The sequence below is a fragment of the Apteryx mantelli genome, chromosome 1 (genome assembly GCF_036417845.1).
Source record: "Apteryx mantelli isolate bAptMan1 chromosome 1, bAptMan1.hap1, whole genome shotgun sequence".
Taxonomy (NCBI): domain Eukaryota; kingdom Metazoa; phylum Chordata; class Aves; order Apterygiformes; family Apterygidae; genus Apteryx; species Apteryx mantelli.
In genome coordinates, this window is record NC_089978.1 from 153,827,741 (window position 1) to 153,851,652 (window position 23,912).

The 23,912-nt window shown below is 45.8% G+C and overlaps 2 protein-coding genes across 16 annotated transcripts in view; one reads left to right on the forward strand and one right to left on the reverse strand.

Moving 5' to 3' along the window:
* The window catches only part of ERC1 (ELKS/RAB6-interacting/CAST family member 1), a 312,721-nt gene extending 300,363 nt beyond the window's left edge, over window positions 1–12,358 (reverse strand). For all 10 annotated transcript variants that reach the window (XR_010885944.1, XR_010885943.1, XM_067307213.1 and 7 more), the window contains exons 1-2: window positions 12,253–12,358; window positions 630–1,454 (exon numbers count right to left, since the gene is read on the reverse strand). Coding sequence is in view for 8 of the 10 variants with exons in the window: in XM_067307213.1 (XP_067163314.1) it covers window positions 630–1,298 (669 nt within the window). In the remaining 2 variants the exon portion in view is untranslated. The remainder of the gene's footprint in view (window positions 1–629; window positions 1,455–12,252) is intronic.
* A 243-nt stretch (window positions 12,359–12,601) lies between these two features.
* Window positions 12,602–23,912, forward strand: part of RAD52 (RAD52 homolog, DNA repair protein) — a 40,103-nt gene continuing 28,792 nt past the window's right edge. For all 6 annotated transcript variants that reach the window (XM_013947235.2, XM_013947239.2, XM_013947236.2 and 3 more), the window contains exon 1: window positions 12,602–12,726. The gene's annotated coding sequence lies outside the window, so the exon portion shown is untranslated. The remainder of the gene's footprint in view (window positions 12,727–23,912) is intronic.

The following is a 23,912-nucleotide window of genomic DNA, read 5'->3' on the forward strand; positions in this document are numbered from 1 at the left end:
TGTTCTCTAACTAGCCAGACCACTACAAACAACTGCAAGGTGCTTTATGATAGTTGTATAACAAGATGTGCACAGCTAATGACAAAGGAATATATAAGCAGGTATTAAACAGTGTTACTTAAGTGTATCCACATTTATAACTGTTTGTGAAACCCCCAGGTCTGGAGGTTTTAACTAGAGCTCTAAAATGACAGCAGTGCAATGTGAACTTTGTTTCACTCGCAATCTGTCAACATTCAGCAACAATTCAGTTGTATTTAGGGTCAGCAGTTGGTATATTCTGCAGCTCAGAAAATGCTTCAAGTGGTTAACACTACAGAAATATTAATAATGAACAGGGTAAAATACTTCTAAAGGGAAATACAATGGTTAGTATCAGTTCTAGTCCAAAAGTACATGACATATAAAAGTACAACGGGAGATGTGAACCCTCAGAGGTGGCTTGTAATTCTGACAGTAAACACTTAAAGAGACTTGCTAGTTGAAAACACATCTCATTCATACCATTTATGTGGGAAAAGTACCAGTATATTTGTCCGCAAGCGTGAGGTGCAAGCTTGTTAAATTAATTTAATCATGCTATTGCATGCATGTACACACTAACACAATTGTGACGTTAGATGACAAACCTGGTTTTCTTCTTGCAAAACTCTATATTGTTCCTTCCAAACAGTGATTTTTGAAGCTTCATCTTTCCTCAGGGCTCTCTCCTTTTTTAGTTCAGGACTCCAGAAGGTCTTGATACTGTTCATGGAAGAACTCAGCTTGCTTTCTTTCACCTCCACATCCTTGCGAAGCAGATCATTTTCCCGTAATACTTCTTTGAGTTGTGTCTGCAGATCCATTATTGTGTTATCCCTGGCCTGGCGCAGTGAGTGAGGCACAGTAGATGCCATACTCACTGGAGGGAGGTGGTGCTCTCCAAATGCAATAGTATCACTGGCAACTCCACTACTGGCAATGTTAGGGCTGCTACCCATTGCAGTCATCCTAACACCGTAAGGCAGCCGCCCCCCAGATCGGCCCAAGGTCATGGTGCTTTTGGGAGTGTCTGCACCCACATTCTCATGGTCACTTAGGTACATAGGGCCAGATGTAGCATAGGCAGCATTTAAAGACTGAATATTTTCCATAGAAAGGGTTTTCCCACTGCCACCCCCAGTACTACTTCCAGAACTGCCCCCTGTGCTATTCGTTCGACGATGGCCCAAGCGCGGTGATCGTGGCAACCGTGGTGAACGCCCTGGACTCTGGTTGCTTGGCTCAACCTTACCAACTGACCGAGCACTTCCGTACATGATTAAGCTGGCGATGTGAGGCAATTAGACAGGCGTAAAAGAGAAATCCTGTGAAGTTCTTCTATGGTTGTAAGTCAGCTTAAGGCCAATCACAACTTGCAATAGATCCAGTTGTCCATTTTTGAAGTCACATGCTCATGATATTCGGGACCATATCTGTATCAATAAAAACAACATATTAAATACCTAGTTTATCACAAAATATTTTGTCCCACATTAGCATAAGTTATGTTCCACTGCCGTTACATTTCTTCAGCATGCTTTCAATTCCCTCTCTTGAAAAAAGGGATCAGTTACTTAAATCCTAATATTTGAACTCAGAAAGGAACTTTTCTTGTTTTTCTGTTATTATACTATTACAGTAAAGAGATAAAAGCCCCCAAAGTATCCATCAATTTTTAAGTCATAATTGTTAGTCATGAACTGAATTCTACAAAAGCAGTCTAATCTTTTTCTTATTTCTAAGAAGCCCTTATCCTTTACCTGCTACTTTTCTGAGTAAGAGAGACAATCACAATTGACAGCCTACTCAGTAGTAATTTTTCCTTTAAATACTGCTATCTTCTGTAGGCCCCTAAGCTTCTAAACCCTGTCACTGTGAAAATAATCTGTCAAATGTGAACATAGTATTTAGTAGAACAATTCTGATAGTCTTCTGCAATGGCAAGTCACTTTACATTGCTGTTGCTCCCACTGAAAACTTAGAAGTGAAACTGACAAGAATCACGAAATTGTTACTGACTGCAAAGGTTTTAAGCAACTACAGGTATTTACCCTGTGCAAGAACAAAAACCACACAACTAAACCAATGAGGCTAACCGGAAAAAGAGAATTATACCTGGGCTGAAAACTGGTTTCAGTCTCTTATTTTCTCTTGAAATAGAGTCACGTTTGAGACTAAATTCCGAAGTCTTTGTTTAACCTGAACAAAAATCTATCAAAAACAAACTTTTATGACCTCAGATTAATTCCATTGAACACTATCATTCCAACAGCAGGGACCTCTTCAAAAAGAAGCACCTCTACCAGCAGAGGAACAGCATGTTGCAGTCCCCCTGTATCACATGTACTACTCTGGCAGCACATGCAGTAAAACTCCATATATTTCTGCACTGTAACAACATGCTGTTCTGGAGCTGCTAGCAGGGACCTCTTTAGCATAGGGGCACTGTGCTGAGACTAGTTAGTGCTCAAGATCTAGCAGAGGAGCAAGAGGCAGGGATTAAATCCACTCTTGTGGCTGAAACACTGCACTGAAGGACTACTCCCACTACACAGTTCTCATTTTTTACATTTTTCTGGTGTGAACTATTTCAAGCCACCATTGGGCTCAATTGATATCAAAACTAGAACCACACAAATTATTCTTGGTCTGACCTCCCCCAGCTTGATGCAAGAACACCAAATAGTGTCCAAAGAGCATCATTATACATATCCCAACTCCTCTCCTTTTGTACCTGTTTTTGTCTGACCTATTTCCAGATATCAGGAATCATCCAAGTTTTCCAAGCTGATGAATGAGGACATGTCTGCGAGACAGTAACTAGGCAAGCAGATGAAAGATTAGATTTAAAAAAAGAGGAGTACACTTGCAAAAGAAATTGTAGAACTGGTGTGTGTGTGTGGGGGGGAGGGGGGTGTTAGACCAAAAAAGATATTTTGAAAAATACTGGAACAGTCAGTGAGGTTGGGGGGCAGAGAGAGAGAACAGGCTAATGAAGAGATGCAAAATTTTCCCTCTCAGAAAAAATAGTTAATATAGGAATGAAAAAATACAAGAAACATTTTTTAAGTTTTAAAGGGAAAACAAAATCAGAGTATCAGAGTAAAACAGTAGTTTGTCATTTATACACTATTTCATAGAAGATGCAAAAGCATGAGTAATTTTACACAGCTTGTAGAAGTTGATACTGTGTTTTGTGATCAGTGCTCAAAAAGTTCAAATGCTCCCCCTTTTTAAAATGACTATGATATATGGTCTACTCAGTCTAGCAGTGATATTGCAATGAAATATTTTAAACATTTATGTAAAAGAAAACAGGAGAGAGTTGGGGGCGGGAGGGGGGGAAGATAGCCAGTTGCATTAATAATTGAAGTTAGCTACCAAAACACCATCTACAGATTCCTTTCCCTAAAATACAAGTTAGGGACAGGAAGTTTCTTCTATTTCACCTGCATATCCTCATGCAAGCCAGTACAGAAATAACCTCTATAATAAAATCTACAGTGTTTTGCTGGGCTGATTTCAATTATCAAGACTCTATGCCCTAGATCCATAAGAAAAACACTCTTTCCAAAAAGAAAATCTATTTCAGAATAATCTCAGTGTTTGAAATAGCAAAGTGCTAATAATGCTGCTGTGACACCAGTTCAGCACTCCAAACAAGCTACATATGATTTCTTAAACAGTATGTAGCATACATTCAACTGAGAGTTTGTATTCACAGGGATTCTCAGGAAAATTAATCCAAACCAAAGCATTTAATTCATTTACTAGAAACTCATCACATGAAATCCTTGCAAACGCTCATTCTCTTAACGGTTATAAATAAGTTTAACTCAAGCTGACAGACTAGATATGTTTTATTCTGTACACTTTAATTAAAGCACCTTCTCCAAAGAAACAGAAAACATTTTAAACATTGCTACAAATATGTCACTCTTACTAGCTGATACTTCTGCATGTAAGCACTGAACAACATGTAAGAAGCACAAAAAAGATTTTCGATCATTTCTAATGAGTCAGTCACCCCAAAAAGGAAAAATTTAAGTTAAACTCATGAAATTGCTTTCTCTTTGCTTTAGCTAGCATTTTGTCAACCTATTAATAGCTTTTCAAAGAGTGAAAGTGATTAATGTCCTTGACAGAAAAGTAACTTCCCACACAGCTGAAAGCAGCTGGTACCACACAATCTGCTGTACAGTAGCAATGTGCTAATGCAACAAAAAATCAGATTAATTTTCTTCCACCTTAAGTGAAAGTAACAGTTATACACTAACTCAACTCCAAGTTTTGTTTTGCAGGTAGGCACCATTCCTTCCACTACTCCAGAAAAATCGAGTTATTCAAACTATAGATACCAGCTGCTAGAATTAGCTGTCTAGTTAAAACACGATTAGAGTTACAGAAAGGATTCTAAGACTGGGTACATGTAAAACTCAGGGAAAGCTAAGTACTCTAACATCCATTCCATGCTTTACATTGCACTCACTTTCCAAAAAATCAGCAGTAGCTTAAAACGAACAAATAAAACCACCTGTCTTTGGAAACTGGAAGACCAAAAACCCCAATATTCTTCCCGGGGGCTTAGAAATGAGAACTTCTATTACACAGTTTTTAGACTTTACAGTTGTGAAGACACCCTTCCACATATTAACTAAATACACCTTTCCACCCATGCAGCCTGTTTCAGTGTTTTCACTGGCACAGAGATTTATCTCTTATCTCTTGTGAGTCCAAAAATGCAGCAGTGTTTCTCCTGCTGCTTTTCTCCCAACTCTAAGTTTATTCACAGATAAGTAACCGCTTAACCTTACAGGATGGTCTTAACCACATAGGAAGAGTGTCCAACTGTGACACGAATGTAACTGACCCCTTTCCTTTGCAAGCACTTCTGTACGGTTCAAAAACCTTTGGTCTTTTCTGTCAATACAGGAACTCTTAACCTAAGATTACTAGACTATAAACTGAAAACTTATGAAAAACCAAACCGTTCAAGCTAGTGCTAAACAATTTTCCCCTCAGGGTAGCCTACATACTTTCACACCTGAGGGATTTAGACAATGACAGGTTATGAACTTCTAAGTAAACAGAAATTTTCAAAGAGCATCATGTTTGCAAGTCAAATAAAAACCATTCCAAAAAATTAACCTCAGCCAGGGTAAAAACTTCATGTAGATACCAAGAAATTGGCATAACAGCTTTGCAAGTATAGAGATATGCGATAAATGTGCCTTAGTTTCAGTTGAAAATGCTATCTCAGAGATTCTGGAAAAGCTTGAAAGAAATATAGGCTATCAGAAGCATAAAAAAAAGACGAGAATTACACAATATTGTAGACAGAGGTTTTAAATAAGAACAGATATGACCACATTTTCTATATGGAAGTGATAAGATTGGTATCAATGTATCTTCCCAATAGACTGAAGTGACAGGCAAGAAAAACATTCAAATGTCACAGGTAACTGTCTAAAAATATTCAAAGACGAACATCGTGAATTGTGAGAACATGCTTATAGTTTCACAATAAATGCTTAAATGTACTACAGAGCAATTTGAGTCAACTAAAACAAATCTGTCCCATAATAGTCTCGTCACAGTCAGTGAATGGCAATGGAGAATTCAGTTTCCTTCAATATAGCAAAGCAGGTACTATTCCAAGAAGTACAGCGGTATCCAGAACCATCAGTAAAAATGTTTATTCCAAGCAGCATGAAAGCTGCTAACACATGCCTTGGAAGCTGCCATGCTGAAAAAGTAGTCAAATGCAACCTGAACAAATTCATGCAGATTTATTTGTAAGACAGTTAAGAAGTGACAGAGGGTAGGAATACCATTCCCTCCTGAAGTGTGAAGAAAAGTGAGGGAGAAAAAACAAAAAAAAAAAAACCCACAACAACAAAAATCCCACCACACGCCTCCAATTCAGCTTTACTAGTCTTGTCCAAGGATTCAGTGGGTTTCAATTAAGCTAGTTCTTTCCAGCATGCTACAAATGTAAGAAATTGAGAGGATCAGATTAATATCAATTTCAAGGCAGAGAATCCAACAAAACAAGATATGTTTATCAACACTGTCATGCTCAACTCTGATCTCCAGTATTTTATGTGAACCAACAGCTCAGAGAGCAAACACCCTCGGCTATGCTTGACAGAAAACTAAGCGTCATTAACATGACATTTTGTTAACCTCTGGAGAATAGCTCTTTTATATAAACATATGAAGCCTCCCATACTCCCCTCACTCTAGGGGGAAAAAGTAGTACCACGACAATTATATATAGGTTAGTAAGGAAATCAAATACAGAGAAACATACTGCAGGAGCATAGGCAAATCTGTTTACATTTGTAACAACATTTGTAACAACATTTTACATTTGTAAAAGAAAAAGAATTTAAGAATAAGCTTGGCAACCTTCAGACAGTAATATTTTCTCCTTATTTCTCTTCTGCAGCTTCTGTTCATGACCGACATAAGCCAAAAGACAACATTTACGGAGTGAACTTTGCAACACTGCCAGTGCCTGACAGTCAGGAATCAAACAGTTTGATCATAAACTAGGCAGGAAAGTACATCTTACAGTGCAGTAACTCTTCTGGTGTTTCCTATCAGCATAATGGAAGTCATACACTCAGTTCCCAGAACACTGAACTTTCTTGTAGCACTGACCCCTGTTTGTACAAGGAAAGCTTTGAATTTCAGTTCTATAATAGCAACAGAAGAGTCAGCCTTTACAAGAGCTATCTTAATCAGACAATATAGCATAGCAGACACATTGAACTTCAGTAATAAAAGTACCAATCTTTATATTTTCATAACTTGTACTGTAATGGTTAATCAAGAATGAGAACTACTATGTTACAAAAAGGGACCCAGACTCCAGAATTGAAGGGAGAGGGAGAGTTCTGATTCCAAAAGAAAAAAAAGTTACATCCCAGTAAAAACCTGCCAGATACTCACTGTTTGAGTGGCAGGGTATAGGTATGATGAGAGAATAGACAAAATTCAGAACAACTTAGAGGGCATGAACCAAAATGAAGACAGAAGTTGTGAACTGCTGTTACTTTCTGGTGCATACCACAAACCACAAAAGCTAGAGCTGCTACCTTACTTTATATAAAGAATGTGCAGGATCTGTCTTAGTACTATATTATAGATTTTGCATTTGACTTTGTTTGGAAGGTTAAAAAAAAAAAAAGCTCACTGCTTTTCTTGTTAAATTAATGACTACAACACAAAAAAGGACAGAAGTTTACAAGCCAACCAATGCTAAACACAAGGCATTGAATCCATGGAATTCAAGTTGTTTATCCATATCAAAATATTCTTATCCTCATGGCCTTGACAGCAAGAGAGAGAAACGGGTGAACAAAATTAAGATGGAAAAAAGACAAAAATAGCAACTGCTCATACTATGATTGATTCTCATTCCTAGATACATAGTACAAGAATTCATGCCAAAGCACCAACATGTGCTTGTGTCCAATCCTTTTCAAAGTTTTTTTTTTTTAAATAAGTTCACCTACTTGAACATCTGCCAAGTTCACTGAAAGTAACAGTGCTCTTGTTCTGTCTCACTGACCATGAGAGCTGTGATTTAACACATTTCTCTTCCTCTCCAACCATATATACACAGAGAAGTCTTCCCAGAAAAATCTCTGAAAAGTCACTGAGAATCTTTAGGTGACTGACATACTGAGAACCATGTTTTGTTAAAGGTAGGAATCCATAAACTCTGACCCTAATATTTTGAGGGAAAAAAAACAGCAGCCATTTGTCAAAGAAGTAGGGGTTTTTTGTTTGTTTGTTTTTTAACCTGAAATGACAGTCCTGTTATATACTTTCTAAAGTTGAAAGGTTAGCATAAATGGCATGTATGATCTTTATAAGTCACCACAGAACATGGAAACATCCTGATATCTGTGTCTGTGTGTTGGGTTTTTTCCTGAACATAGTTGTGCTTCCCATTCTTCTATTCCTGGAAAGTAGTCCAGTCAGAATACACCACCCATGAATCTCTAAGCAGGAGCCAGAACTATCTATTGGCTTCCGAGTTAATTTCAATCACCCTCAAGTATATGTTTTTCTTTCACCAGATCTACTTACTCCACAATGAGTACATAAATGAAAAGGCAGAACGTGCTCTACTCTGTAGCAGCTTGTTTGAAGATGCAGTTTCCACTGACATTAGTTTTTGTTTCTTACAGTTCCTGTAGATAATGTTATCAGCATAAAGAGTATGTTTTCACCATCACTTCACTCCTTTACATCATCTTCCCCCCACCAAAGAAAAAAAAAAAAAGTACCACAAAGAGATAGTCATTATTATTATAAAAATGTATGCATTTTAGCTAAATCTTTGTTTACATATATTTATACTCTTTGTTATGCACTACTTGCTTATAAGGATTTTAATTTATTTTTATTATTATTACTTTTATTTTTTATTTTTTTTTTAAAAGAGCTCTGGAGCTTGGCTTCAACTAGAGGCAGAACACAAGGAAGGTGCCACAGTTATTTCTAACATCTCTCATCAGTCAAAGGCAGTTCTGCTCACAACATACCTAAGGGTTACCCTGGTCACTAAATTTAGGTGCTAGAGCAACATCTTTCCCTTTGTCAGGCTGCTGTGTACCTTTAGAAAATTTTCTGTCCTCCTCAGGAGAGTGGGACACATTTTTTAAGAATACCTGGAAGTTGCATTTAAAGACTTTCCAGGTTTGGCAGAAGCCTTGGAAATTGTTCAAGCACCTGTTCTCCTCTATAGCTTTAAGTCTCTTGCTGTCAGCATTAAAATTGTCATAGGGTGATTGGCATGTGGTGCAGATATATCATGGACCTTTCTCAATTCCAGATTCTTGCCTGGGTTGCCAGGATTGGACCCAATGACCCACATGGTCCCCCCTAGTCCTGTGTTCTTAACGCTGACATAGGTAGGCAAATCAAGACTTGTGCTGTGCAGTGAATCGGAGCTGACTGTAAGTCTCTAAATTTAAAGTAAACAACAGACAAAAATAATACAATTTGACATTTATCTTTCTTTCTAAATAATAGCAAAACACAAAAAGCAACAGAAGTCAGAACACGTACATGAACTTACTAGTGATGAATTAGCTCCAACTAAAATAACCCGTGCCCTTCTAATCACCTAGAAGATTAAAGACTTGTAGACATGAATTTTCTGTCATTCTAATGCTAAAAAGTTTAAAGCCTGATTATCAGTTTTTAGATTACACAGCCAGTAGGTACTGTGTGCCCGCATGCGTGGCTGTTTGTCTCTTTCCCCAGGTGACATATGACCAACAACTTCCCACTACAATAGTGGAATCAAAGAAACACAATGCTAAAAGTGATAAAAGTAGTTCAAAAGCCCAGAAGTACCTAGAAGTACTAGTGAATCCATGTAGACAACTAGTCTAAGTTCAGCACAGATAATACCACTAGTCAAAGCAAAGCATGCTCCATTTAAAGAATTCTCATCAAAATCTTGCCCTGACAACAAAGTTGCATTAGCTATACTGACACAACCTGCAAACTAGAAAACATCACTTTCTTAATCAGCACTGGATTTCCTAATCTCTCATGGCCTACCACGGACATACAGCAGCCCACTGAACCCTGCAAGGTTTCACTCTTAGCTTAAACAAACACCAATTGTTTGGTAGAATCCTAATCACCCCAAGTGCTCTTACTGCAGGAGAGCCAGCAACATTCAAAAACACATATTATTGTTTCTTAATTCTAGCAACTGGTTTGATTATCTGACCAGCTGCACGCACCCATACAGTTCCGAACATACCATACTCCAACAAAATAAGCCAGACCTTTTAAATCTACCTATACTTTTCAAGTAGCTCAGCCAGAGAAGTGTTTTAACAAGTTTCTCATACCAAGAGAGGCTTTCTGAGGAATATGCTTACAAAGTAATAGTCTGAAAATGGAGGGATGGGGGTCAGGCACAGGGCAGGAACAGCAGGAGAGCATCCTAGCACACAAAATAAGCAATAACAGCAAGGAACTGGTGCGCTAGTTGCAATAGCATGGTGAAACATTCTCTCCATATAGCACCACAGATAGCTGCTACCAGGAACTGAGAATGTGGCAGATTCAGCCAGAAGTAGGTTTCTCTCGTGATCAAGAATTGCAATTCAATAAAAAGGAGCTGGCCATGCGAATACCAAACCTGTTTTTTTTTGTTGTTTGCTTTCTTTTCTCATGTGAGTGCACCAATCAAGCCATTAACCAGATGTTAGACATGAGAAATTATGTGAACAGAATCTAATAAAGAGCTTATGACAGGATCAAAGAAACAATGCTAACACTTATGAAAAATATGATGATTTAATAAAGCCCAGATAATCGAAACCCAAACTGAAGATAAACTGCTAACATCCTTATACTGATCTAAGGAGAGCTAAATTATTTTCCTGGATAATATGGGGAAAGTCCAAGTTATATCAAGTATTATGATATACTGATGTTTTACCCACCAGGTCCCAAACTTTTTCTAGGTGCAACTCCATTTACAGCTTGATGGAGTCAGACAATTCCAGATTTCTGGAATATATAGTAAAGTCATAAACCCAGCTATTCAGGGAACTACTACTCTATACTAAAGTTCTGAACCATGCTTCTAAAACTAAAATACATTCAATACAGCTGTCTCACCTTTGTTATTTAATAAATAGTCATTTAGTCTGAATATTTACCTATTGATAAAATTCAGTTGTTGTACTACCAACCCTGCTTATAATAGTGTGGGCAAGAGGGTAATTTTTTTCTATTAATCTTGCTTGATATAGCTGTAAGGGTGCTGACTCATACATGACCCTGAATTGGGGCATGCATCTAAGCTGTTGCAATTTTCACTAAACCATACCAAAACAAGCTTCATGTTAATGTCAGGCTGTAAACTGCAGTAGCTCAGAAGGAGATTCAGCCATTTACTGCTATAGATGCAGTAACCTTTGGGAGAAAAGGAGGGCAAGCAGCTGGTGGAGATTACTGCTTCAGACATCCTAGCGTGATTGGCCATTGTTTAAGAATCACAACTCTGCAGTCAAACTAGACAACTTTTTTTTGGCTACAACTTGTTGGATTTAAAATGACATATTACTTACCTACAACCACCTGACATACATCAAATGCTCCCAAAACAAGTTTGGATAAAGCATCAAACATACATTGGTTTTTAGGACCAATTCTACTTCTGTCCATTTGCTTTTATTCTGTTAGCTTCTGTACTTCTTTTTCCACTGCCACAGATGTTTCTACACCTTTGCTTCCTATCCCTGAATTTCTCTCATTTCCACTGGGGTTTCACTTAAACCACTTCTTATCCTGTTGGCATGAACCATAACACAAGCTTCTAACTTCCAAGTAAAATAATCTGCATATTTTCATAACTAGAATTTAGAATTCACATTACAAATGAAACAGATGTGGAAAGACAGCAATCCCTGACCCATGCTTCAGGATGGCTGCAGACTCAGGAACAAAGCATTATGTCAGCTGACACTTTGTAGTGGATTCAATAAAATAAATAAAATGCAACTACTCGTCACTCACAGGAAAAAAAAAAAAAGAGGAGGAAAACCACCAAAGCTCAGGTAAAAAGACACTGGTCCTCATTACCTTAGATGCTGTGACTGAGACAACAAAAGCAGACGCTTCCCAAGGACAGACTAAAACAGGGACGGAGGCAAGAAGACACGAGAAGGGGAAGAGAACGAGAGACCCGCGACCGTGCCAGGCAAGGCGCCCACCGGGAGAACAACAGCCAGCGCCGGGGCAGCGGCGGCGCCCGGCAGGACGCGGGCCCGCACGCGTGCCACCCGCCAGGACGGCGGCCAGGGCGATGCGGCCGCTCCGCCGCCGGGCCCGGGGCAGCGAGGAGGGGCGCCCAGCCCCCCCCTCCGGCGGTGACGGCGTGCGCGGGGCCCGGCACGGGCGAGGCCCCTCACTGCCGGGCCGCCTCCCGCGGCCGCGCCCCGGCGCCCCCTGCTCTCCGCCACGGCCCTCGGGGCAGCCGCCCGCAGACCCACCTGAGCGGCCGGCAGCTCCCCGCCGCCGCCAGGCCCCGCCGCAGCCCCTGCCCAGCCCGGCGGCTGCCCGCAACTACCGGCTCCCGCAGGCCACGCCCCGGCCCTGGCTCCCTCCAGCGGCCGATAAAAAACGTTACCCCCCCCCCCCACGGGCCCCCCGCACACAGCGGGGCCCCAGCCCGGCCCTCACCTGCGTGTCAGCGCGCGGGCGGGCGACGGCGGGAGTGGGGCGGCGGCGCCCAGGCGAGGTCGGCTCCCAGCCCGCCGCTCCCCCCTCCGCCGCCTCCGCCTCCTTCTCCCCTGCTCGTGCTCGCGCTCCTCGGCTCCCGCCCGCGCCCCCGGCGCGAGACGCCCAGGCCCCGCCCCTGCCGCCGCCACAGCGCGACGCCCCGTGTCCCCGCCCCCTTACGGCCGCGCGGCGCCCCGCCCACGGCGCGCGCTCACAGGCCGGGCTGCTTCGGGCTCTACCGAAGCGTGGGTGTGGCCACGCCCAGCCTGGCCGCTACGTCAGCGTTTGTCACGCCGGTAGGAAACTTTGACTCTTCTCCCTTGCCGTAGCGGTAGAGCGCCGCTCTGGGCGCCCCTCCCTCTTCTCGCTCCCCTCCCCCCGGGCGGGAATCGCGAAGCGTTGCTGGAGGAGGTTGGCACTTACCCGCGGCCCCAGGTACTGCGGCTGGGCCGCCCCCCTCGCCGGGATCGGCCGGGTGGGACACGGTCCCCTCTTGGCGGTGGCAGGGGGACCGCGGCAAGGAGCGCCCTCCCACCCCCGCCGCGGCCCCAGTGGCGGGGGGCAAAGGGGTGTGCGCGGCGCGGGCGGCCGTTAGCGCGGTCCGCTCGCCGGTGGGGGGGGGTAGGGGCGGAGTGTCCGCACGGGATCTGGGCGGTAGCGGAGGAAACCGTTGGCGGCCTCTCCCCCGCGCCCGGCCCTGAGGGGGGCCCCCCCGCCCTCGCAACGCGGGAACGGCTGCGCGGCTCTGCCTGGGGTAAAAAAAGCAGCGCGTCTCAAGTTGTGGGGGTCCAGCAAAGCTAGGCCGAAGCTGCTACACGCAGTCCTGCCGCTACCAAGGTTTCGTGCCGGCGAATCGGCGTTGTCCGCTTAAATGTTCTTCCGCAGACGGGTTCCAGGTTGCTCTAAGTGAGCCCTGCCTTCATCCAGGGAGATGGAGCAAATAACCTCCACTCAGGGTTCTTTCTGCTTTCTGTGGTTTCAAGCTGTAAATAACAACAACTTCTTTAGCCAGTATTCCCTTGGGACACTCAAATGAGATATTATAGTAAACTGAGCAGATACGTAATCCTACACAGTTAATGTTGCTGATGTGTAAATTTTCACTACATGGATGAGTATCTTGTAATAAATACAGTAACTCAGACTTCTCACAGTCACAGTAGCTAGCATAGAGATCTCAATAGCTTAAACTTTCTTTTCAACTGTAGAAGTACAGAATCCATTTTAAATGAATTTTTGGAGAATAATATAGTTTGGGTAAGGTGTTGCTATAATTATAATATACAAACAACACAGTAAAAGCTACATGGGATATTTTACATTGCTATCCATGAAAGCAGAAGGATGAAAATAGATATAGGCTTGCTTATGTGTCAAGTTTTTTGTCAATTTCAAATATAAATAATTTTCCATTAAAGAAAACCTGTGTCAAGCTGGAGCCAAGCAGAAGAACAGAGAGCCTGACAGCTTAGGATGGTTGGTCGTTATTTGTCATCTATGTCTGTAATCACAGTGTTATTTTGATCTGCAGTTTGACAGATCTCTCACAGCTTCTTACAAAATTCAGATGTTTTAAATTCTGGCCTGGATTCATTTTTTGTCTAATAATGGCATTTGGCAAAATACAGACTTTTTACTGTTACAATTGGATACAGTGCTTTTCCCTTTAAGTCCCAAACAACCCCAGTGTTACTGCATTAAAAAGGCCACTGTCTTATCCTTGCAATGACTAACATGACTTATACATAATGATACCCTTATAAATCAATCTGAAATGCTTATAGAAAAAAGTACCCACATAAGTAACTTTTTCTAGTATATCTGAGTAGTGTTTCTGTCAGGTCTGGTCTCCAGAAAAAGCTCTTTTCCTCCTTCTTTATAAATGGGAAACTAATTTTTCAAAAGAGTAGACTGTTCACTTTTTGGGTTTGCAGCTGTGAGGTGCTATTGTTTCATACCTGGAAAAGAGCTTTTATGCCCAGTAACTTGTTTCTCCTTTCCTTCAGCTGCACCACTCAGTGTTATAAGAGAGATCACCTCTTACCACTGTCGCGGTCCGCGGGAGTGACGGGAATGAATCATACGCATTCACAGAATGCAGGTTCAATTCCATCTTTATTCAGCAATTTGCCTATTTTATAAGTACAAGTATTCGGCGCTCTGGCCCTTGATTTGTGGTTCATACAGATTATGTCACAGGTAGCCAATCATTGCACCGATCACGCACACAGCGGTCATGCCTTGTACCTTGCTGCTTGTTTAGCAAAGCTGTCTAGCCCTTAACCTTGGTTCCCACTGGCTTCTGCTAGTTTATCTGTACTTTCTCAGGATGTATCATTCCCAGCTGCACCAGTGTCCTTGGTAAACTACTTCAAAGCACATAGCAGCAGCTACAGTCTGAGGCCTAAGGCTTCAGCAAATTTAGCTACTTATGCTAAGCAAGTTGTGCTAAGCAACTAATCCTAAACAGTGTAGTTCCATACTCTATATTTCATATAGATTATTGTTCTGAAGTACCGCAAGGGCCCCAACACTTCCCCCTCTTCTTTCAAATAATAGATCAACCATTTTCTGTACCCGAGCTAGGATACATTGTAGTATACAAGGCCCACAAATCAATAGGAACATACCCACGATACCTATGGTAATCAGTTGTTTTAATCCTGCTGCCAACCAGGGCCCGATCCCCAGCCCCCGAAGCCACCCGTCAATCCCAAGGCCATTCTCCTGCTTCAGCTTATATAGCCCATTCTGAATGTTTCGTATACGCGCGTGGATTGATTGTGAATGGTCGGTAAGATTGAGACAACACATCCCCTCAAACTCGTCACACCCATGTCCATGAGCTAAGAGCAAGAAATCTATAGCGGCCCTATTTTGTAACACAGCGTGGTTTATGCTCAGTGCATCCTGAGACATCTCATCTAGTACTCGTGATGTAATAGTTAACTCATTTTTGGTCCAACAAGCCAATTGCTCTGCCAATTTCATCACCTTAAGCCCAGCGGCTCCCGGCAGTAGCGTAGCAGTCGCCAGCTGCCGGAAGCCTGACCAAAATACGGGATCGCCAATGTCCTTGCACTCTAGCTCATGCACACTCCTTCTGCCCCGCCCGCGCTTCATCAAGACCAAGTTCTGCAGTTGGGTGAGATTGGGGTGGAACAGACTCAATCTCCCCAGGTAGCACAGGCCTCCACGCAGGATGCGTGGCACACCGTTCCAGGCCCTATCCCCGCATATCAGAAATATACCAGGCGGCAGTGCTTTCGCTGTTATGTGGCTTGTTGCGTTGCAGTTCGTATACACCTGGCCATGCACGTCACCGCTGCTTAAGGCGGAATTCAAGGTTACCCATTTTGATGACCGCTCTTCCACCAACCCCCCCAACACTCTTTTGTTCGTGCCCAGTCATTGCAGCACGCTCACAATCACAATCCCGTTCGTTCCGGGTGAGGCTGGTGCTTTGTTTTCGTCCTCTGTCAAGAGCTTCCAGTTCCTGCCGCTGGTCTTCAAGCGCAGGTAGTAGCTGACTCACGGGCTGTTTCCAGTGGGCAGTCGTCCGCAGGTCCAACGTTACTCTTCTTCAACCACGGTCGAACCCACTTCGCGGGTATCCACTCCGTACCAGTACCTGCAATGACACAAGCATACCCTCGGCCCCAAGTGAGTAATTCCACAGGCCCCTGCCATGAATGTGTTTGTGGTACCCATCGGGACACGAGCGTCTTAATAGGTCTCGTAGTCTGTGCATGGTGTGCCCCTGGGCTGATCAACTCCCCTTGGTCTATTTCAATGAGGTTGCGCCAATTTAACACATAACAGCTTTTTGCTACGATGTCATGGACGGGGAGAGATACCTCCCCCTCCTTTTTCAAAATAGCAAAAAGGCGTTTTAAATCCTGATGACGGCGCTCCACTATGGCCTGGCCAGTGGAATTATAGGGGACCCCCGTGGAATGTGTAATGTCCCAAGCTCTCATAAACTCAGCGCACGCGGCGCTCGTATAGGCAGGTCCATTGTCGGTTTTTATCTGAGCCGGCTTCCCCAGCGCGGCAAAGGCTTGCAGCCAATGCAGGCGGCAGGCAGTAAAGCGTGTGGAGGTTGCGGCAGTGGCCCAGGTCATTTTACTGAATGTATCGACTGATACATGGACAAAGCGCAGTCGCCCAAAGGCAGGGACTTCTGTGACATCGGTCTGCCATAACTGGCGAGGTTCTAACCCGCGTGGGTTTGTCCCTTTATCCTGCAGCGGGGGAATGTGTGCACAATCAGGGCACGCGGCCACTATGGCCCTGCTTTCTGCCCGGGATAAGTTGAACTCCTTTTGCAAAGATCTAGCTGACTGGTGAAAAAACGCATGAGATCGTTGTGCCAGCTGTAACCTAGTTTTTTCTTCACCGGCGGCTGAGACTTGGGCATCTATGCGCTGGTTGCCCTCCGCCAATATTCCCGGCAGTCCCGAATGACTACGGACGTGTGTGCACCAGAATGGCTGAACGCGAGAATTTAAATGGCCGCTTGCTTGTATCAACAACGCCTGAATCTTGGGGTTAGCGGTCTGCCCAATAAGAGCAGAGTGTAGTCGTTGTAACACACCCGCCACATATAGTGAATCAACTATAAGATTAAGAGGTTCTTCTGCAAAGTCCTTCAACGCAAGTACAGCTGCCATGAGTTCTAAAATCTGCACGGAGTGCTCGGGGGCACCTTGCATGATCTTTCGAGCCCATTCTCCTCGTACATTCACGTATTCGTATCCGTACTTCTTTGTTTTGCCGCTAGCGTCCGTAAAGACGGACTTCGCATTGTGGATGGGGCCATCTGCCATTACCTTCCTTTCTTCAAGCATCAATTGCGTGTGCAGTAGTGGGTGCTTTGGATAATGATTGTCGAGGGGAACCCCACACGTCGCCAGGGCGAATGAAATGCTCTGTTGGGTCCATTCGGATACGAGATCCAAAGAAACCAGGGGCAGAATGATGCGTGAGGGCTCCTTTCCTGATATGATGCGGACGCGCTGTCTTGTTTTTAGTAACAGTTCTCCCACAGCATCTTTCCTGGGCATAATCACTGTACGTGGCCGGACTGGCGAAAACACCCACTCCAGGATCGTGAGCTGATTTGTCTCGTTTGTTTGACCAATTATGCCAACCACCTCCTGTTGTTTATTGTAGCACACTATGTCAATGGGTTTCATGGGGTCATAGCGATAGGCTTGTACATTTCCAAGCTTCCTCTCTATGTTAGCCATGACTTCCTGCACTGGAGGAGACAACGTTCTTGCTTCTCTGGGGTTCTTGCTATTCTTAAGTAAATTCACCAGCGGTTGAATTTCCTCATTGGTAATGCCGCAGTAAGTACGGATCCATTGAATGTCCCCAAGAAGTTTCTGTACATCGTTCACTGTTGCGATCTTCCGCGTGATCGAGGTTTTCATTGGGTAGACTCGGGTCTCGGTTATGACCATACCAAGATAGTTCCACGGTGCGTGTTGCTGGATCTTCTCAGGGGCGATGGTAAGACCCCAGGCCTGGAGTTGTTGACTCAATTCCCGTTGACTCTCTTCTAGCAGCGGGGTTTCTGTTGCGACTAATATGTCGTCCATGTAGTGGTATACTATAGCCTCGGGATGTCTCTGCCTCCAGGGTTCTAAGGCTCGGTCTACATACCATTGACATATCGTGGGGGAGTTTTTCATACCTTGGGGTAGAACGACCCACTGATAGCGTCTCGAAGGACCAGATCGATTTATCGTTGGCACTGAGAATGCAAAGCGTTTGGAGTCCTCCAGATGTAAGGGGATACTAAAGAAACAGTCTTTCAGATCAATTACTAGCAGACTCCATTCCCGCGGGAGCATGGTAGGTGATGGCAGTCCTGGTTGTAACGCTCCCATATCTTCCATTGTTGCGTTCACAGCTCGCAGATCGTGTAGCAGTCTCCATTTTCCTGACCTTTTCTGTATGGTAAAGATAGGTGTGTTCCATGGGCTGGTTGAAGGTTGAATATGTCCCAATTGTAGCTGTTCTTCTACCAATTTGTTAAGTTCCCTTAGCTTCTCCTTTTGCAGCGGCCACTGCTCGACCCACACTGGTTCGTCAGTCTTCCATGTAATTTTCAGCGTGGGCGGAGAAGTGTCAGCAGCGGCCATTACTAAAAAGGGCACGAGAGAACTAGGCCCCACTGAGACAGAAGGTCCCGGCCTAAGATCCAGAGAGGGGTATTCATTACGTATGGTGTTACCACGCCCAAATGACCTTCTTCGTCGCAGATCTTCACGGGTCTCGCACTTCTCCAGGTGGGGGCTGAACCACCAATCCCCTGTACTGCAGTGGTGCTATCCACTAGCGCCCAAGCGGCAGGCCAGGAGTCGCGAGGTACTATGGTGACGTCGGAACCGGTATCCATCATCATCTCGGCTTTTAGGTGATTCATTCCGTCTGGAGAGGTAATGATGACCTTTCGAATGGGTCTAGTCGAGGACACAGCAGTCGAGAACAAGGCCAGGGGCGTCCCCGTAGAGCCGAAACCTCCTCTTCTATCATCTCCGCTGGCCAGGGGGACCGCAGACTTGAAAGGGATCAATTGGGCAATTTTGCTTTTTGCTGGTATTGTAACTGGGGGACAGAAGACCTTCAGCATGATTTTTATAGGTCCACGGTAGTCGGCGTCGATGCATCCAGGGAGAACAAAAATTCCCTGTCTAAAGGCAGATGATCGTCCTATCAGTAAGGCTGACAGCCCCCCCCCCCAAGGGGCCACAAACGTCTGAATTTACCAAGTGGACCTGCTCAGTGGCAATGCTTACTGATTCTGCCAGGGCCAGATCGATTCCGGCGCTCCCTCTTGTGGCTGCATGGTGTTCGAAGAGGCAACCATGGGATATTTCTTCGCCGCGTCCCAGGCGCGGCTGTTCCAGTTTCCCGACAACGGGGTGCCGCTTTTCTTGCATTTTGAACGGCACTCACTTGTCCGATGCCCAAACTTGTCACAACGCTGGCAGATACGGTTGTCTTTAGCCAGTCGTCTGAGGGGGCAATGTTTCTTCCAGTGCCCAGGTTGTCCGCAGATGTAGCAGTTCTCTGTTTTGCGGCCGCCCCCTCCTTGTGTAGGGCCCTGTTTCATAGCTACAGCTAATGCAGTAGCATGGATCTTCGCTTTTTGTTTTTCTAGCTCCATGGGTGCTCGGGAGCAAATTTCCACCATTTGGAGCAAAGTCGCTCCTGGAGGCAAGGTGGCGAGCAGTTTTGTGCAGGTTGGATTGGCGTTCTGCGTAGCGATCTCCTTAACCATGATTGTTTTCATATCCTGTGGCACGTTCGGGGCCGCATCAACGGCTTCCTTAAGTTTGTCCACGAACTGCAGGAACGGTTGGTCTTCTGCCTGCCTTATTGACAGGTAAGGCGGATTAGCTTTCCCTATTTGGGGCAGTGCGGCGAATGCCTCTAAGGCAGCGTTTTTTGACTGCATCAGGACTCGGGGATGCAGTGCCGCTTGTCGAGCGGGGTCTCTAAAAGCTCCGTTGCCCATCAGCATGTCCAAAGATGTCATACGTAACGGGTCATCTGCCGGTAAGTCCAAATTAGATAATTGGCATAGACCAAGCAGTTCCTGCCACTTATTCAGAAACACCAGCAAAGAGGTGGGCCCCAAAATCAGTTCGGCAAGGGCGCGGATGTCGCTCGGCACCAGGTTCTGATATTTTACCAGTGCTCTCAGCTGCGCTTGCACTTGATGGTTATTTATCCCGTACTGCATTACCAGCTGTTGCAGCTTTGTTACCACTTGCCAATCCAGAGGCTCCCACCTCGTCTGTCCCTGACCCGTGGTCACGACCGGGGCTACTATAGGGAAAAACTGCATGTCCCCAACCAGTTCAGCATTCTGAATGATCCCGCGCCACCTTTTTGCCATATCAAAGTCAGGGTCCCTAGGTGGTAGGGCTTTCTCCGGTGCTCTCGGTAAACAGTCCAAAATCATTCGATACTCTTTCTGTGTTAAAGGGGTTTTTTTCCAGGCTTGCAGATGTTGCTCCGCCTCCTCAAGGGACCACGTCCCTTTGAGTACGTTGGTAATCACCCAGTCTCTGGGGGCGATCTCTTGGTTCTCCTGGGATCCGCCGGCAGGATCCCTGGAGAACCGTTCCTCAACCGCCTTCAGGCCGTCCACAATAGCCTGATGTGCCTTCTTATACGCCTCCCTCACATGCGCCTTTTTCGACCCCCTATCCAACCTCCTCATTTCCTCCAGCAATTCCTCCATTTTCTTTGAATATTCAGTCAGATCAACGCTTTTCTCCTCAGGTAAAGGCACAGTGGCCGGATCCACTTCCATAGGGGGAGCGGACGGCTGCGGGGGGGCGGCAAAGGCATCAGCAACGTCCCCTTTCTTGTACGGTGGCAAGTCCTCATATCCTGTGCCAGTCCCCCAAGCCTCCCGCTCTAGCTTAGTGAGAGGTGCCGCACACGGCAGGGAGGGCTCATCTGTCACCGAGGGCCCCCCCGCGGATGGTGTATCAAAGACAGGCACCGCGCACTCCGCTCCGGGTACCGCGCACTCCGCTCCGGACACCGCGCACTCCGCTCCTTCCGTGCACTCACTCCCCGGCGAAAGTGCCGCCGCAGAGGGCTCCGGCTGCAGCGCCCTCCGTATGGCAGCAGTCGCCTGTGCCTCCCCGTGCAGCTGTTCGATCATGAGCCGCACGTCTCGATATATTTTGGCCAGACGCCTGGCCTCTTTTTCTCCGTTCTGGATGGATTCCCACAGTTCCTTCCCGACCTTCTTCCAGGTTACCGCGCTAAAGACCTGGCTGGACTCCCGTAACAAACCGCGCCGCCTTCTCCACCACAGCAAGTCCACCAGCGCCTGGCGCTCCACCTGGCGCTCTGTTTGTGCTGCCACTTGTAACAATTTTTCTAACGTGGCCTTTTCTACCGCTGATACAGCGTTTCCCATACCGCCCGCCGCCTCACAAGGGCGCCTGACTCACCGGTCAGAAGAGTTGCGTAGCTACGACTTTTCTTTTCCCGTCTTCTTTCAGACGGCCAGGCTCGTTTTCCCCGGGCACGAGCCTCCCGGGCGGTATCCACTCCCGTTACTCGAACTCTTAGCAAAGCCAGCTTCTCCTCTGCAGTATCACGTCGGGGTCGCCAGATGTCGCGGTCCGCGGGAGTGACGGGAATGAATCATACGCATTCACAGAATGCAGGTTCAATTCCATCTTTATTCAGCAATTTGCCTATTTTATAAGTACAAGTATTCGGCGCTCTGGCCCTTGATTTGTGGTTCATACAGATTATGTCACAGGTAGCCAATCATTGCACCGATCACGCACACAGCGGTCATGCCTTGTACCTTGCTGCTTGTTTAGCAAAGCTGTCTAGCCCTTAACCTTGGTTCCCACTGGCTTCTGCTAGTTTATCTGTACTTTCTCAGGATGTATCATTCCCAGCTGCACCAGTGTCCTTGGTAAACTACTTCAAAGCACATAGCAGCAGCTACAGTCTGAGGCCTAAGGCTTCAGCAAATTTAGCTACTTATGCTAAGCAAGTTGTGCTAAGCAACTAATCCTAAACAGTGTAGTTCCATACTCTATATTTCATATAGATTATTGTTCTGAAGTACCGCAAGGGCCCCAACACTTCCCCCTCTTCTTTCAAATAATAGATCAACCATTTTCTGTACCCGAGCTAGGATACATTGTAGTATACAAGGCCCACAAATCAATAGGAACATACCCACGATACCTATGGTAATCAGTTGTTTTAATCCTGCTGCCAACCAGGGCCCGATCCCCAGCCCCCGAAGCCACCCGTCAATCCCAAGGCCATTCTCCTGCTTCAGCTTATATAGCCCATTCTGAATGTTTCGTATACGCGCGTGGATTGATTGTGAATGGTCGGTAAGATTGAGACAACACATCCCCTCAAACTCGTCACACCCATGTCCATGAGCTAAGAGCAAGAAATCTATAGCGGCCCTATTTTGTAACACAGCGTGGTTTATGCTCAGTGCATCCTGAGACATCTCATCTAGTACTCGTGATGTAATAGTTAACTCATTTTTGGTCCAACAAGCCAATTGCTCTGCCAATTTCATCACCTTAAGCCCAGCGGCTCCCGGCAGTAGCGTAGCAGTCGCCAGCTGCCGGAAGCCTGACCAAAATACGGGATCGCCAATGTCCTTGCACTCTAGCTCATGCACACTCCTTCTGCCCCGCCCGCGCTTCATCAAGACCAAGTTCTGCAGTTGGGTGAGATTGGGGTGGAACAGACTCAATCTCCCCAGGTAGCACAGGCCTCCACGCAGGATGCGTGGCACACCGTTCCAGGCCCTATCCCCGCATATCAGAAATATACCAGGCGGCAGTGCTTTCGCTGTTATGTGGCTTGTTGCGTTGCAGTTCGTATACACCTGGCCATGCACGTCACCGCTGCTTAAGGCGGAATTCAAGGTTACCCATTTTGATGACCGCTCTTCCACCAACCCCCCCAACACTCTTTTGTTCGTGCCCAGTCATTGCAGCACGCTCACAATCACAATCCCGTTCGTTCCGGGTGAGGCTGGTGCTTTGTTTTCGTCCTCTGTCAAGAGCTTCCAGTTCCTGCCGCTGGTCTTCAAGCGCAGGTAGTAGCTGACTCACGGGCTGTTTCCAGTGGGCAGTCGTCCGCAGGTCCAACGTTACTCTTCTTCAACCACGGTCGAACCCACTTCGCGGGTATCCACTCCGTACCAGTACCTGCAATGACACAAGCATACCCTCGGCCCCAAGTGAGTAATTCCACAGGCCCCTGCCATGAATGTGTTTGTGGTACCCATCGGGACACGAGCGTCTTAATAGGTCTCGTAGTCTGTGCATGGTGTGCCCCTGGGCTGATCAACTCCCCTTGGTCTATTTCAATGAGGTTGCGCCAATTTAACACATAACAGCTTTTTGCTACGATGTCATGGACGGGGAGAGATACCTCCCCCTCCTTTTTCAAAATAGCAAAAAGGCGTTTTAAATCCTGATGACGGCGCTCCACTATGGCCTGGCCAGTGGAATTATAGGGGACCCCCGTGGAATGTGTAATGTCCCAAGCTCTCATAAACTCAGCGCACGCGGCGCTCGTATAGGCAGGTCCATTGTCGGTTTTTATCTGAGCCGGCTTCCCCAGCGCGGCAAAGGCTTGCAGCCAATGCAGGCGGCAGGCAGTAAAGCGTGTGGAGGTTGCGGCAGTGGCCCAGGTCATTTTACTGAATGTATCGACTGATACATGGACAAAGCGCAGTCGCCCAAAGGCAGGGACTTCTGTGACATCGGTCTGCCATAACTGGCGAGGTTCTAACCCGCGTGGGTTTGTCCCTTTATCCTGCAGCGGGGGAATGTGTGCACAATCAGGGCACGCGGCCACTATGGCCCTGCTTTCTGCCCGGGATAAGTTGAACTCCTTTTGCAAAGATCTAGCTGACTGGTGAAAAAACGCATGAGATCGTTGTGCCAGCTGTAACCTAGTTTTTTCTTCACCGGCGGCTGAGACTTGGGCATCTATGCGCTGGTTGCCCTCCGCCAATATTCCCGGCAGTCCCGAATGACTACGGACGTGTGTGCACCAGAATGGCTGAACGCGAGAATTTAAAT